Here is a 15,830-nt window from a genome sequence, read left to right as displayed (position 1 = left end):
TTTTTTTTTTTTTTTTATTTCTGAGAGAGAGAGACAGCGTTGAGCAGGGGTGGGTCAGAGAGAGAGGGAGATACTGAATCTTAAACAGGTTCCAGGCTCTGAGCGGGCTGTCAGCACAGAGCCCGATNGCCTTTTTTTAAAGATTTTATTTTTAAGTGATCTATACAACCATTGTAGGGCTTGAACCCACCCCAAGATCAAGAAGTCACATGCTCCATTAAATGAACCAGCCAGGTGCCCCTATTACCACCTTTTCTTAAGTGAGATTTCAACAATTCTTATTATTTACCTGTGGAGATCTCTTATAGACAGGAAACCTTGTAAGCTGCCCGTGATAATGTGTTCTCCGGTGATACACAGATCTGATATTTGTTCTGTCAGGACTTGGGACCCTAAATACTTCCCATTTACAGAAAACAGATGTAATGCATTCTTATCCTATAAAGATTAGACAAAGAAAATGATTTCAAAACTAAGTTTTAATACTGACAATTAAAACTGTGACTATAACAGAATCACTGCTGGATTTAAAATTTTGAAATAAACTTATAGTTATGTATAAAAAGAAAAGTGTGTAGACAATATTATTAAAGTGATTTTAATTCAGAAATAATTACATACTTTAAGAAAATATTTAAAAGTAATTACCAAGTAAACAAATATTAAGCAACAATTTGCACTCCTCCAAAAGAATTAAAATCTCATCCAGTCTAAAAAACCCCATATTCGTAACATAAAACAAAAAGATTCTCTCAACTTTTTTTAAGGTTTTTTTTTTAACTTTAATTTTAAGTAATCTCTACACCCAATGTGGGGATCAAACTTACAACCCTGAGATCAAAGGTCTCATGCTCTACCAACTGAGCCAGCCAGGTGCCCCAAGATTCTCTTAGTTTTTATTTAAAAAATTTTTTTAATGTTTTTTTAAAAATTTTTTTATTTAAAAAAATTTTTTTATTTCTGAGAGAGAGAGAGACACACACACACAGTGTGAGCAGGGGAGGGTCAGAGAGAGAGGGAGACACAGAATCTGAAACAGGCTCCAGGCTCCGAGCTAGCTGTCAGCACAGAGCTCTACGTGGGGCTCGAACCCACTCACTGCGAGATCATGACCTGAGCCAAAGTTGGATGCTCAATTGACTGAGCCACCCAGGCGCCCCTCTCTTAGTTTTTAAAAAGGTTTATCATGGAAAGAAAAATAAACATATTTCATGGCTTGTTTATTTATAGCCAGCCTGTGCAAAAAGAATTTGGTTATAATTTCTACTTAAGCTTATTAAGTCCCACATAATCAGAAATTATTTTTGAAATCATATATTATATATGTCAATATAAATCCCTAAAACAAAATATAAGCATGTGATAGGAGTTCATCTATTGGTAAGGAATGAACAAACTGAAAGATGAAAATATTCTGTTCAAAATACAGTTTTCTCTCCTTTCTCAAAATGTTTCATATAGTATAATATGGAAAGGAAAAGACAGGCTTATAGATCATCTAGCCCTACTGCATGAAACTGTTATATACCTTGAGATTGGTCTTTTCTTCAATGCTGGAATAGATGACAATATGTCCTTCCCAAGATATCGCCAAATTAGGAACAGTGAGGAGCATAGAACTCTCACAAGGTGGTCGTAAAGTCCTCATGTACTGACCTTTCTGAATGGTATGTATAATCACAGTGCCATCCTATACAGAAAATATTAGAATATCAAAAAGAGAAACAGAACAACAAAAAAGAAAGAGGGCCAGATAAATACAGGAAAGGAACTTAGAAAATGATTATTCTACCAAGCACTTTAGGAAAAATTCCAATCTTGAAATTTGAAATAGTCTTTACTTCACAAAATGCCCTTTTTCTTTAACCTGTAGACCAATAAAATCCCAAAATAGAATCTAGTCTCTTTAAGTTTCTTTTTTCTTAGATTAATGCTAATTCTGCAAAGTCCTACACAAACAATAAAGAATCTCTATGCTTTTACCAATTCCAGAAAAAAAATTTATCTTTCCAATTTTAGCATATGTGCTTCCAAAGCAAGCATGAAAAAAACTTAAATATAAATATTGCTTCTAAATTTGTGGAAAAATTTGCATTTCTTAAAGGTGAAATCTTACCCTTGATCCTGACACTGCCATGTCAAGTTCAGTGCTGATGCCGACACTCAATACCTCATCAGTGTGTCCATACAGAATCTGAAAGGGTTTCGATGCTAAGCCCACAGGAACACCTCCCTGGTGTGAAAACAGAAAAGGAAAGGTAATTTTCTAGTTGGCTATTATCTACAAAAAAAGGTTTATACTGTATTTAAATTGTCTAATCACAAACTAACAATGCAACAAGCATCTATTTACAGTAGTACTCATTCTTGTGTTTCTTCTTGGATTCCCAAATTATTCCTACAGAATTCCCAAATTCTCAGCCCCTTTTGAGGCTCTAAAACTTAACCTGAATAGTTTCAAAGTTGATTGCTTTGGATTAATTTTAACAGGTATATTATTCGCCCTTTTAACTTCTTCTTTTACTTCAAATATATTTTTTGTATTCTACCTCTGAATACTTTGTCTTTTCTTTTCCTCCCTTCCTTCTTTCTTTTTTGGTTGACATAAATGTTATATTAGGTATACAACATAGTGGTTCAACAATTCTATATATTATTCAATGCTTACCATGGTTAAGTGTAGTTGACATTTGTCACAATACATTACTATATTAGCTATGTTCCCTACAATGTATCTCTGTGACTTACTTATATTTTATACAATTTAATTACTCTAAATCTTTATTCCATTATTAATTTCATGTTCAGCTACATCAAATCTTGTTACCTGCTCTTTCTGCTTTGAATTTACTTATTTGTAATGGTATTGGTTTTAATCTTGTTTTGATTCTTCTGCAATCATCTTTTTCATCTTATTATGCTACCTTATAATTTTATCCTTGAGGTCCTATTTTACTGAATTTATATATTTTTTTCTCATAATAGCATAATTTTATTAAGGGAATCTCTCTACACTTGAGTTGTTGTCTTCATCTGTTTTTAGCATGTTTTGTTTGTACATAACTTTTTTGTTGTTTATTTATTTTGAGAGAAAAGGAGAGAGGAGAGAGGGAGAGAGCATGCAGGGGAGGGGCGGAGAGAGGGAAGATCTCAAGCAGGCTCTGCACTGCCTGCACAGAGCCCATTTTGGACCTCAAACCCATAAACTGCGAAATCATGACCTGAGCCAAAACCAGCAGTCAGATGCTTAATCAAATTGAGCCATCCAGGTGCCCTTGTACATTACTTTCTATAATAGAATGTTTGGTTGCCATGGTATTTGTTTTATGATTGATTATCCTAGATAAGTCTGTACAGGTAGTTAACTTTGACCTGTGCTATATAATGTGGATGAATTCCCATCAATACTCTTACCTGGGACACATTTATCTTCCTCTAAGATCAGTCAGAGTGCTTAGTGCTCTCTAATTTTTAAAAAGTATGTAATTCTTGGGGTGCCTGGGTGGCTCAGTTGGTTAAGCATTTGACTTTGGCTCAGGTCATGATCTTACTCCTCATGAGTTTGGGCCCCGCCATCTAAGCTGTTAACACAGCGCCCAGCATGGAACCTACAGCCTGCTTCAGAATCTGTCTCCATCTCTCTGCCCCTCACCGCTCATGCTATGTCTTTCTCTCTCAAAATATAAAACATAAAAATTTTTTTTAAATTAGGTAATTCCTGTATTATTTAAAACATTTTGAATTACAAGGAAAGATAGACCTTTCTCAAATTTTGTTTTATAAAGGTTTCATATCCCAATATTAAACATGGTAAAGACAGAACAAACATAGATTTTACATACAGGAAAAGTAGCAAATACAATTCTGCAGTAAAATACAGTACATCATGAATTACATGTTTTTTTTTATATAATGTTTTATTTATTATTCTTGAGAGAGAGAGCATGAGTAGGGGAGGGGCAGAGAAAGGGAGACACAGAATCTCAAGCAGGCTCTAGGCTTTGAGCTGTCAGCATAGTCAGGCACATAACTGACTGAGGCACCCAGGTGTCCCTATATGGACTTATTATAGGAATTCAAAATGGTTCAAACCTAGGAGAATTTTCAACATAATACATTAAGAGAAATAAGAGAAAAACTACAAATAAAAGAAGACAACCTGAGAAAAAGAGCTAAAAAGGACATTATGGGAACTACTGGCAAAATGAAAACATGGACTGTGGATTAGATAATTATATCTACATATAGATATAATACCTATTGTATAGGTGCTCTGATTCTGATAACTTAACTGTGATTATAGAAGAATGACTTGTTCTCAGAAAATACACACTGAAGTGATTAGGGGTAAAGGAGCACAATATCTTTACTGGGGGAGGGATTGGGAGGGAGGGCAGAAGCAGAAAGAGAGAGACAGAAGATCTAAAAAGCAGGATCCTTGCTGAGAGCGGAGAGCCTAATGGGAGGCTCGAACCCATGAACCATGAGATCATAACCCGTGAACCATGAGATCATAACCCGAGCCAAAGCTGCAAGTTTAACTGACTGAGCCATCTAGGAGCCCCAATATCTACAACTTTTAAATCATTAAAAAAAAAAAAAAAAGATGCTGAGAGAGAAAGACATTAGGAGAGCATAATAAGATAAATGCAAAAATGTACTATTTTGGGGGCGCCTGGGTGGCTCAGTCAGTTGAGTGGCTGACTTTGGCTCAGGTCATGACCTCACAGTTTGTGGGTTCAAGCCCCACGTCAGGCTCTGTGCTGACAGCTCAGAGCCTGAAGCCTGCTTCGGATTCTGTGTCTCCCTCTCTCTCTGCCCCTCCCCTGCTTGTGTTCTGTCTCTCTGTCTCTCAAAAATAAAAAGATGTTAAAAAAATTATTTAAAAAATGTACTATTTTTGTAACTTTTCTATAAACTGAAATTTTACTAAAAAGCTACGAAAAGAAAAAAAAAGCAGAAAAGTAACTACTTATATATTAAAAAAACCACAACCCAACAGCAATGTATGGTAAAATGCAACAGCAAACGATACACTAAATGGCACAATGGTGAAAGTGCTTTCACCAAAATCAGACATAAGACAGGGACGCTCACTATGATTTTTTTATTCCATTGCACTAGCTAATAATGTAATAAGATAAGAAAATGAAATAAATTTATTAGAATCATTATATTGGAAAAGATAGACATCCACTTTTACTTTCAAATTATATGATTGTATATCTACTTCGTTTTCAGAAAATCTAAGAAATACTAATAATTATAAGAGCTAGATAAGAAGATTTGGTAAACCTAAGTTATTAGATAACTTAGATAACTGTATAGAAATCAATAGCTTTTTTATACTAGCCATAATCATTTAGAAATAAAAGTGATTTACGGGCACCTGGGTGGCTCAGTTGGTGCTTAAGTGTCTGACTCTTGAATTCGGCTCAGGTCATGATCTCATGGTTCATGAGACTGAGCCCTGCACACGGGGCTCTGTGCTGATCGTGAGGAGCCTGTTGGGGATTCCCTGTCTCCCTGCCCTTCCTCTAGCTTGTGCATGCTCTCTCTCAAAATTAAAAAGAAGTAAAAGTGATTTTTCAAAGTCCCATCAAAATAGTAACAATATGATAATTAGAAATAAACATAAACAGGGGCGCCTGGTTGGTTGATGTCAGTTAAGTGTCTAACTCTTGATCTCAGCCCAGGTCATGATCTGATGGTTTGTGAGTTCGAGCCTCACATTGGGCTCTGCTCTGACAGAGCAAAGCCTGCTTGGAATTCTCTCTCCCTCTCTCTCTGCCCCTACCGCACTCGTGCTCTCTCTCAAAATAAATAAACTTTAAAAAATTTTTTAAAAGATATTAACAAGTACAGAACCCAATGGAAAAAATTATTAAAAGATTTTGTCAAAAACATTGTACGACTAGCTGAGAACGTTCTGTATAAAGAAAACACAGTGACAGGAGATTTGTTTTACCAAATATTAATATGAAAACATTTGGTGTTGCTATAGAAGTAGGTATGTGTAAAATATGGGGACTCTAGAAGAAGACCCAATTCAGTGGGTAGTCATTTATACTTTTCACCCAAAGTAAACAAATAATACATTTTAATATTCTATATCTTTATAGAATATATATTTTATACTCTATTCTATCACAAATATTATATATATGATATATATATTCTATCATATATATTTACTTTTTAAAATTTATGTTTGTTTATTTTTGACAGAGAGAGATAGAGCACAAGCAGGGAAGGGACAGAGAAAGAAGAGAGGGAGACACAGAATCCAAAGCACACTCCAGGCTCTGAACGGTCAGTACAGAGCCCAATGTAGGGCTTGAACCCACAAACTGCAAGATCATGACCTGAGTTGAAGTCAGAAGCTTAACCAATTGAACCACCCAGGTGTCCCTATCATATATATCTACATATCATATATATAATACTCTTATTCTGTATTATAAGTTATAGAAAAATTAATTACCAAAGGATTGAAGATTAAAAGGCAAAAAAATAAAGAAAAATATTACAAGAAAACTTTTAGGTAATTATTTTAATAAATTTGGAGAAGAAAGCCTGTCAAGTAGAAAACCTAAAAGCCATAAAAAAGACACTTTACTTCCCTGAAACAACATTATAATGAGTACAATATGGCTGATAAAAATTATAGAAATCTATGATTTCTAGTAGTCCCACCAGAAAGGAACACTATTTAAATGTGTAACTAACCTGTTGTGTTATTTGCCATATCATACATGTAGTGTCTCTCGAACCAGAAATTAAATGTATTCCACAGTAGTCTGCAGCTAAACAAGTAACAATATCTGTAAGAAAAAAGGAGTTACAAAAAATGACATGGCATGGTTTTGCTGGAACAGAACTATAATAAGGGCAGTTTTAGTGTATGGTCAAACTATTATTAAATTGGTTGTTCTAACAGGAGAAATGTAGGAACAGCAATGGAAAAGCACTGAGGAAGAATGACACAGGAAACAAGCATTACTAAACTCATGTAGATGATCTTTCTTTAAGGTCACCCGGCTTTGAGAGTTAAGAGTACACACGGGGCAGGGAAATGTTCGTCAGAGTCTTGGTAGTGGGTTAGGAGGCTTGAAATGGATCCCCAGGTAGTTTTGATAGGCTTCTCTGCTCTCTTATTCTCTCATCTCCATTTACCTTGTACTCCTATTAAGAACTGTAATCCTGTGGAATATGTGCCTTTAACCAAAAGAGTACACATTACACTGCAAAATCACAATATAAAATACATTTCTACTAAATGGTAAAAACCCGAGTTAAGTCGCACTCAGGAGCCCCTGGTACAATTAGCAGACTCCATTTCCTTTTTGTAATAGGTTTATCAGGAGGAAATCAACACAATGTTTTATTCTTATATTGAAGACGGAGAGACTAAGAAGCACCAGGTTAAACTACATTCAATAATTTACCTCTCTCATGCCTAACTATTAACTATAAGGCAGGTGATGTCTTATTCAATGACAGATTTTTTTTTTAAGTTTGTCTTCAAATTCTTATTTGTATCAACCAATTTTTTAAAAAAGACTTAACATCTTTCAGACACTATGAAGCTGTATTTAATTTATATGGTATTTAGTACGCCTAATACATTAAATACTCTTAAAGAAAGCATATAATGTTCATAACATTGCTCTATCAAAAAAAGTTCACTCAGCTTCAAAGGTAAATATTAATGCTTTTTATAAGGAGGATGTACTACTTTTGTAGTTAGAAAAAAGAGGGAACTTTGCTTTTTTGGGGGAAAAAAGTTAATACTTACCCATGTGTCTGATATTGTGTGAAATAATTTTGCCTTTTGTAAGTGACATCACTTGAATGCTATTATCCCAGTGTCCAGCACTGAAAAGCAACTTCGCATCATGTGATACTATGAATAGCTTAGAAGTTATTTCCAGCCCTGGAGCAAAAGGTCCACTAATACAACGCTGAGTTCTGTAAACATAATTAAATATTAGACTTTTCCTTAGAAGAACACTTAGACGAATATCAACTATGTTTTAAATCTCTCTAAAAAAGAAATAAAAATAAATCTCAACTGTTCAATTGGAAATGACCATTAGTGAAATAATACTTACAGAAAAAATTAATCTTATATCTTATTCATATTTTTCATTATATAAAAATATGTATAACAATAATCTCAAGGGTTAAGCTAAAGACGTTGAGATTGGTGAAGGTGTGAAAAAGATTTAAATCTTGACTTTCAAAGCCAATTTACTAAGATTGTCAATTCTGTAAATAGTAGTATCAGACTATAAAGCACAAGAAGGATATGACAGGATGAGGAAAGTTGGAAATCAATTCAAATCGGAAATCTAGCTAATAAGCAGATAAATGTATATCTAACAATATTCATGAAGATAATTCTTCACTCAAACCAAAGCAAGCATATGGGTTTTATCTGCTTCCCACTGAAACACCTGTGACCTCAGCCAACCTAGATTTTGCAGAAAGACAACAAAGAAGTGACTGCACTTGAGGGTGTGTACAGAGAATGAGGGCCAATTCTGACAGTTCAGCCTAGAGCTTTATTATTCAATATTAATATGCTGAAGGTATGCTTTGTGCCAAACGTAAGAGAACTAAGACCTATGTGGGATAAGAAGAAAAGAAGACATTGCTCCTAATAGACAGCTAAAATAACTCTGAGTAAGAGAAATACCTAACTTAAGATGTAACTTTTGGATATTTAACAAATTAACTAAGGTAAATAATAAATTCTTTTTTTTAAAATATAATTTATTGTCAAATTGGTTTCTATACAACCCAATGCTCATCCAACAAGTGCCCTCCTCAATGCTCATCACCCACTTTCCCCTCTCCCTCACCTCCCATCAATCCTCAGTTTGTTCTCAGTTTTTAAGAGTTTCTTGTGGTTTGGGGCACCTGGGGGGCTCAGTCGGTTAAATGTCCGACTTTGGCTCAGGTCATGATCTTGGGGTTTGCAGGTTGGAGCCCTGCATCGGGTTCTGTGCTGGCAGCTCAGTTTCAGATTCTGTGTCTCCTTCTCCCTCTGCCCCTCCCCCACTCATGCTCTATCTCAAAAATAAATAAAAACTATTTAAAAAAAATTTTTTAAAAAGTCTCTTGTGGTTTGCCTCCCTCCCTCTCTGTAACTTTTTTACCCCTTCCCCTCCCCCATGGTCTTCTGTTAAGTTTCTCCTGATAAACATATGAGTGAAAACATATGGTTATCTGTCTTTCTCTGCCTGACTTATTTCACTTAGCATAATACCCTCCAGTTCCATCCACATTGCTACAAATGGCCAGATTTCATTCTTTCTCATTGCCACGTAGTATTCCATTGTAGAGATAAACCACATCTTCTTGATCCATTTGTCAGTTGCAGACACTTAGGCTCTTTCCATGATTTGGCTATTGTTCAGAGTGCTGCTATGAACACTGGGGTACATGTGCCCCTATGCATCAGCACTCCTGTATCCCTTGGGTAAATTCTTAGCAGTGCTATTGGTGGGTCATAGGGCAGTTCTAATTTTAATTTTTTGAGGAACCGCCAACAGCTGCTCTGTTCTCCAGAGCAGCTACACCAGTTTGCATGCTCACTAACAATGTAAGAGGGAATAAATTCTTATTATATAAAACACACAAGGCTTATTTATAAACAACACTGTACAATAAAAATAAAATTAAGCCTAAAAACTATTCCTAATAATTTGTTTCCATATGATATTATATAAATTGTTTTATCCTTAAATCAGTGTCAAGTCAGGAAGAGGGAAAGAACGAAAGAGAGAAGGAGAGAGGAAAGAAAATCTGGAGGTCTACTGCATTATTATCAAAATGACACCGATCAATCTAGTTGTGTTTCCTGGCAATAAGGTACCAGCTGCACCTGTTTTGCGTTAAATATTCATTTACTTACTTTGGATTTGTCACAGTTTGATCTTTGATGAATGTAAAGTAATTAGAAATGTTTCTGTCATAAGGCAGCCATCCATGGGTCCCAACAACATAATTCATGCTTACTGTTATCTGGAAATGAACAAATGCACACAAAAATGAAATAGAAGATTAAAGAAAGCAGCAGAGAATAACCAAATGCTCACATGATGTTATCACTTATCATTTGGGGAGTAATATGGGATTGCGTACTTAAAACTCAAAATTCATTAGTTCTTTTTAAGACTTATTTTTAAATAATCTCTACAATCCACGTGGGGCTCGAAATCACAATCCTGAGATCAAGAGTCACAGGCTCTGCCAACTGAGCCAGTCAGGTGTCCCTCATTAATTACATCTTAGTTTTTAAAAAGAGTAGTCTTAATAATAATAACTAATAAAGTCTAAAAATGGAAAAAGCTCTTTCTTATTTTTATCTTTAGTTTTTAAAAATCTTTTGTTATTGCAAGAAAAGCTGTCCAATGTATCTTTCTTTAGTGAGATAATTTTCATCATTTCTCAAACTTTATTAGCATCTTAGCTGGCAGTCAGAAGAAATTAAGGGTCAAGTCTTACCATAAAAATATGACACATATAATTTAGAACATAAATTACAAGTACAACTTATGATAAATTCTTAAGAAGGTCTCTCATCTTAGTGACAGTTATAGTGAATATTCTTTTAAAAATGAAAAGCTTTCCCTCCCTTGATTATAAAATAGATTACAAAAAAAAGATTACTCAAATAAACGCAGATATTAACAGTGAAATCACAAGGATTCAACCAGTGTGGAATTGTGCACTTTTATTTTTTTTAATCTTTCTAGATGTTTTTCCTAAGCAAACACACAATAACCATAATTAGAAAAATAAGTCTAATCTCTACTGTTCACTGTGCTATGCACAGTTTTTATAATTTGTACCTCACAAAATGAGAATAAGACATACCTAGGTTTGGTCCATATGCCTGTCCCAGATCCCAGATCCTTTACTTGCTAGCTCTATGACTTTGTGCAAATTACTTTTCTTTCTTTTTTTTTTTAAGATTTATTTATTTTTGGGGTTCCTGAATGGCCTAGTTGGTTGAGTGTCCGACTTTGGCTCAGGTCATGATCTCACGGTTTGTGGGTTCAAACCCTAAGTTGGACTCTGTGCTGACAGCTCAGAGCCTGGAGCCTGCTTTGGAGTCTGTGTCTCCCTCTCTCTCTCTGCCCCTCCCTTGCTCATTTTCTCTCTCTCTCTCTCAAAAATAAACACAAAAAAAGAGATTTATTTATTTTTGAGAGAGTGAGCACAAATGGGAAGGGGCAGAGAGAGAGAGGACTAAAGATCCGAAGAGGGCTCTGTGCTGACAGGAGTGAGTCCAATGAGGGGCTTAAACTCACCAACAATGAGATCATGACCTGAGCCAAAGTCTGATGCTCAAGTGACTAAGCTACCCAGGTGACTCTGAGCAAATAACTTTTGAATTTTAGTTTCTAATCTGTAGAAAGGAAATAACAGAATTATTAGTGCTCATCTAACAGGATTAAATTACAAACTTCATGTAAAGTACTCACTAACAAATCCTGTATCTATACCTTAACCAACCCTGTATTATTTCTCATTTTTATTATTTTTACTGCCTTATGATATATTGTAGTATCTAATAACATGTTATATACTATCTTTCTAGTATATAATTTTCTGGTATTTTCACATCAGAATTATAGTTAGCTACTTGAACATTGCTATGAAACTAGAAGTCAGCCACAAAAAAAAAATCTGGAAAGACCACAAATATATGAAGGCTAAATAACATGCTACAAGACAAGCTGACTGAGTCAACCAGGAAATAAAAGAAATAAAAAAAAAATACATGGAAACAACTGAAAATGAAAACACAACAGTCCAAAACCTCTGGGATGCAGCAAAAGTGATCCTAAGAGAGAAGTATGTAGTTAAAACAGGTCTTCCTCAAGAAGCAAGAAAAACTCAAACAATCATAACTTTATACCTAAACGAGCTAGAAAAAGAACAGTAAATGAATCCTAAAGCCAGCAAAAGAATTGGAAATAATACAGATTAGAGCAGAAATAAAAGATACAGAAACTAAAAAACAACAATAGATCAATGAAACCTGGAGCTGGTTATTTGAAAAAATTAATTGATAAACATCTAGTCAAAAAGAAAAGAAAAAGGACTCAAGTAAAATCAGAAGAGAGAGAGGAGAAATAATCAACAGCACAGCAATACAAACACTTATAAGAGAATATTAGGAAAAACTATATGCCAACAAACTGGATGATGTGGAAGAAATCAATAAATTCCTAGGAACATATAAATTACAAAACTGAAACAGGAAGAAATAGAAAATTTAAACAGACCAATAACCAGCAAAGAAACTGAATCAGTAATAAAAAGATTCCCAACAAACAAAAAATCCAGGACCAGATGACTTCATAGGTGAATTCTACCAAATACTATTCATAGGTGAATTCTACCAAATATTTAAAGAAGTGTTAATACCTATTCTTTTCAAACTATTCCAAAAAATATTCCAAACAATAGAAAAAGAAGGACAACTTAATTTCATTCTATGAGGCCAGCATTATCCTGATCCCAAAAGCAAATAAAGATACCACTATAAAAGAAAAAATAGGCCAATATCCCTGATGAACACAGGTGCAAAAATTCTTTAAAAAATACTAGCAAACCAGATCCAAGAGTATATTAAAAAAAATCATTTACCACAATCAAGTTGGATTTATTCCTATGTTGCAAGGGTGGCTCAATATTTACAAATCAACCAACCTGATACATCACATTAATAAAAGAAAGGAAAAGAACCATATGATCAATTCAACAGATGCAAAAAAAGCATTGGCAAAGGACAACATCTATTTATTATAAAAACAAATGGAAAGATATTCCATGCTCATGGATTGGAAGAAAAAGTATTTTTAAAATGTTGATACTACTCAAAGTAACCTACAGATTTAATACAATCCCTATCAAAATGTCAACAGCATGTTTTCACAGAATTAGGTAGAACAATCCTAGAATTTCTACGGAAACATAAAAGAGAAAAGCAAAGCTGGAGGCATCACATTCCAGGCTTCAAGTTATATTACAAAGCTGTAGTAATCAAAACAGTATGGTACTGGCAAAAAATAGACCTAAAGATCAACAGAACAGAACAGAAAACCCAGAAATGAACCCATAACTATATGGTCAACTCATCTTTGAAACCACAGGGAAGAATATCTAATGGGAAAAAGACTGTCTCTTTAGCAAATGGTATTGGCAAAACTGGACAGCTTACAGGCAAAAGAATAAAATGGAACTACTTTCTTACAACACACACAAAAATAAATTTAAAATAGGTTAAAGACTTAAATGTGAGGCCTGAAACCATAAAAATCCCACAAGAGAACATGGACAGTAACTTCTTTGACATTGGCCACACCAACTTCTTTCTAGATATACCTCCTGAGGCAAGAGGAACAAAATAAAAAATAACTATTGGGACTATATCAAAATAAAAAGCTTCTGCTCAGCAAAGAAAATAATCAACAAAACTAAAAGGCAACCTATGAAATGAGAGAAGATATTTGCCAAAGATGCATCTGATAATGGGTTAGTATCCTAAAGATATAAAGAACTCAAAACCAAACACTCATAAAACCAAGTAATCCAATTAAAAAATGTGTAGAATGGGGTGCCTGGTGGCTCAGTAGGTTAAGCGTCCGACTTCAGCTCAGGTCATGATCTCATGGTTCATAGGTTCGAGTCCCGCATCGGGCTCTGTGCTGACAGCCAGCTCGGAGCCTGGAGCCTGTTTCAGATTCTGTATCTCCCTCTATCTCTGACCCTCCCCTGCTCATGCTGTCTGACTCGGGGGGGAAAAATGGGTAGAAGACATGAATAGACATTTTTCCAAAGAAGGTCTACAGATGGCCAACAGACACATGAAAAGATGCTCACCACTACTTATCATCAGGGAAATGCAAATCAAAACTACAACGAGTTATTATTTCACACTTGTCAGAATGGCTAAAATCAACAACACAAGAAATAAGAGGTGTTGGCGAAGATGTGGGAAAGGGAGACCCTCTTGCACTGTTGGCAATGCAAACTGGTACTGCCACTATGAAAAACAGTATGAAGGTTCCTCAAAAAGTTAAAAATAGGACTACCCTGCCACCCAGCAATCACACTACTAAGTATTTACTCAAAGAACACAAAAATTTCTTTTGTGCACCCTGTATTTATAGTAGCATTATCTACATACAATAACCAAGTTAGGGAAATAGCCCAAATGTTCATCAACTGATGAATGGATAATGATGGAATATTTATTATTCAGCCATAAAAAAGAATGCAGTCTTGCCATTTGCAAAGACATGGATGGAGCTAGAGAGATTTATGCTAGGTGAAATAAGTCAGAGAAAGGCAAATACCATATGATTTCACTCATACGTGGTTATTTAACAAACCAAAGAGCAAAGGGGGGAAAAAAGAAAGAGGGAAAGTGGCAAACCAAGAAACTACAAAGGCCAAACTGGTTGGTAGAAGGAAGGTGGGTCGGGGGAATGGATAAATTGGTGATGGGGATTAAGGACTATACTTGTTGTGATGAGCACTGGGTGATGTATACAATTGCTGAATCACTATACTATACACCTAAAATTAATATTACACTCTTGTTAACTAACTGGAATATATTTTATTTTATTTTTTTAGAAATAGTTTATGGTCAAGTTGGTTTCCATATAAGCCCAAGTGCTCATGCCCACAAGTGTCCTCCTCCATGCCCATCTCCCCCTTCTCCCCTAACACCCATGAGTCTTCAGTTTGTTCTCAGCATTCAAGAGTCTCTCATGGTTTGCCTCTCTCCCTTTCCCCCACCATTTCCCCCTTTCTTCTCCCCCATGGTCCTCCGTTAAGTTCCTCCGAATCCTCCTATACATGCAAACATATATTTGATCTTCTCTGCCTGACTTATTTCACTAATCATAACACCCTCAAGGTCCATCCATGTTGCTACACATGGGCAGATTTCATTCTTTCTCATTGCCATGTAGTACTCCATTGTATAGATAAACCACATCTTTTTTTTTTTAAATATAGTTATTTATTTCTAGGAAAGAGAGACAGAGAGACCAGGTGAGCAGGGGAAAATCAGAGAGAGAGGGAGATACAGACTCCAAAATAGGCTCCAGTCTCTGAGCTGGCAGTCAGCACAGAGCCCGACGTGGGGCTCAAACCCACGAACCGCGAGATCATGACCTAAGCGAAAGTCGGACGCTTAACCGACTAACCCACCCAGGCGCCCCATAAACCAATCTTCTTGATCCATTCGTCCGTTGATGGACACTTAGGCTCTTTCCATGTTTTAGCTATTGCTGAGAGTGCTGCTATGAACATTGGGGTACATGTGCCCCTATGCATCAGCATTCCTATATCCCATGGGTAAATTCGAGCAGTGCTATTGCTGGGTCATAGGGGAGTTCTATTGTTAATTTTTTGAGGAACCTCCACACTGTTTCCAGAGGGGTTACACCAGTTTACATTCCCATCAACAGTGTAGGAGGGTGCCCGTTTCTCCACATCCTCGTCAGCATCTAGGGTTCTCTGATCTGCTCATTTTAGCCACTCTGACTGGCGTGAGGTGGTATCTCAGTGTGCTTTTGATTTGTATCTCCCTGATGACGAGGGATGCTGAGCATCATTTCATGGGTCTGTAGGCCATCTGGATGTCTGTCCTCTTTGGAGAAGTGTCTGTTCATATCTTCTGCCCATTTCTTTACTTGTTTGTGTTTCGGGCGTGTAGTTTGATGAGTTCCTTATATATTCTGGATATTAACCCTTTATCTGATATGTCATTTGCAACTATCTTTTCCCATTCC

The 15,830-nt window shown here is 35.7% G+C and overlaps 1 protein-coding gene across 9 annotated transcripts in view; it reads right to left on the bottom strand.

Moving 5' to 3' along the window:
• NBEAL1 (neurobeachin like 1) overlaps positions 1-15,830 on the bottom strand; it is a 174,880-nt gene that overhangs the window by 11,507 nt on the left and 147,543 nt on the right. For all 9 annotated transcript variants that reach the window (XM_077747670.1, XM_077747675.1, XM_077747676.1 and 6 more), the window contains 6 exons: positions 9,923-10,032; positions 7,799-7,971; positions 6,730-6,824; positions 2,117-2,233; positions 1,529-1,690; positions 290-438 (listed from right to left, as the gene is read on the bottom strand). In XM_077747670.1, the coding sequence (XP_077603796.1) occupies positions 290-438; positions 1,529-1,690; positions 2,117-2,233; positions 6,730-6,824; positions 7,799-7,971; positions 9,923-10,032 (806 nt within the window). The remainder of the gene's footprint in view (positions 1-289; positions 439-1,528; positions 1,691-2,116; positions 2,234-6,729; positions 6,825-7,798; positions 7,972-9,922; positions 10,033-15,830) is intronic.

This window comes from Crocuta crocuta, unplaced genomic scaffold (genome assembly GCF_008692635.1).
Source record: "Crocuta crocuta isolate KB4526 unplaced genomic scaffold, BGI_CrCroc_1.0 scaffold159, whole genome shotgun sequence".
Lineage (NCBI taxonomy): Eukaryota > Metazoa > Chordata > Mammalia > Carnivora > Hyaenidae > Crocuta > Crocuta crocuta.
Note: the sequence above shows the minus strand (reverse complement) of the source record. Positions and strands in the feature narration are given on the sequence as shown.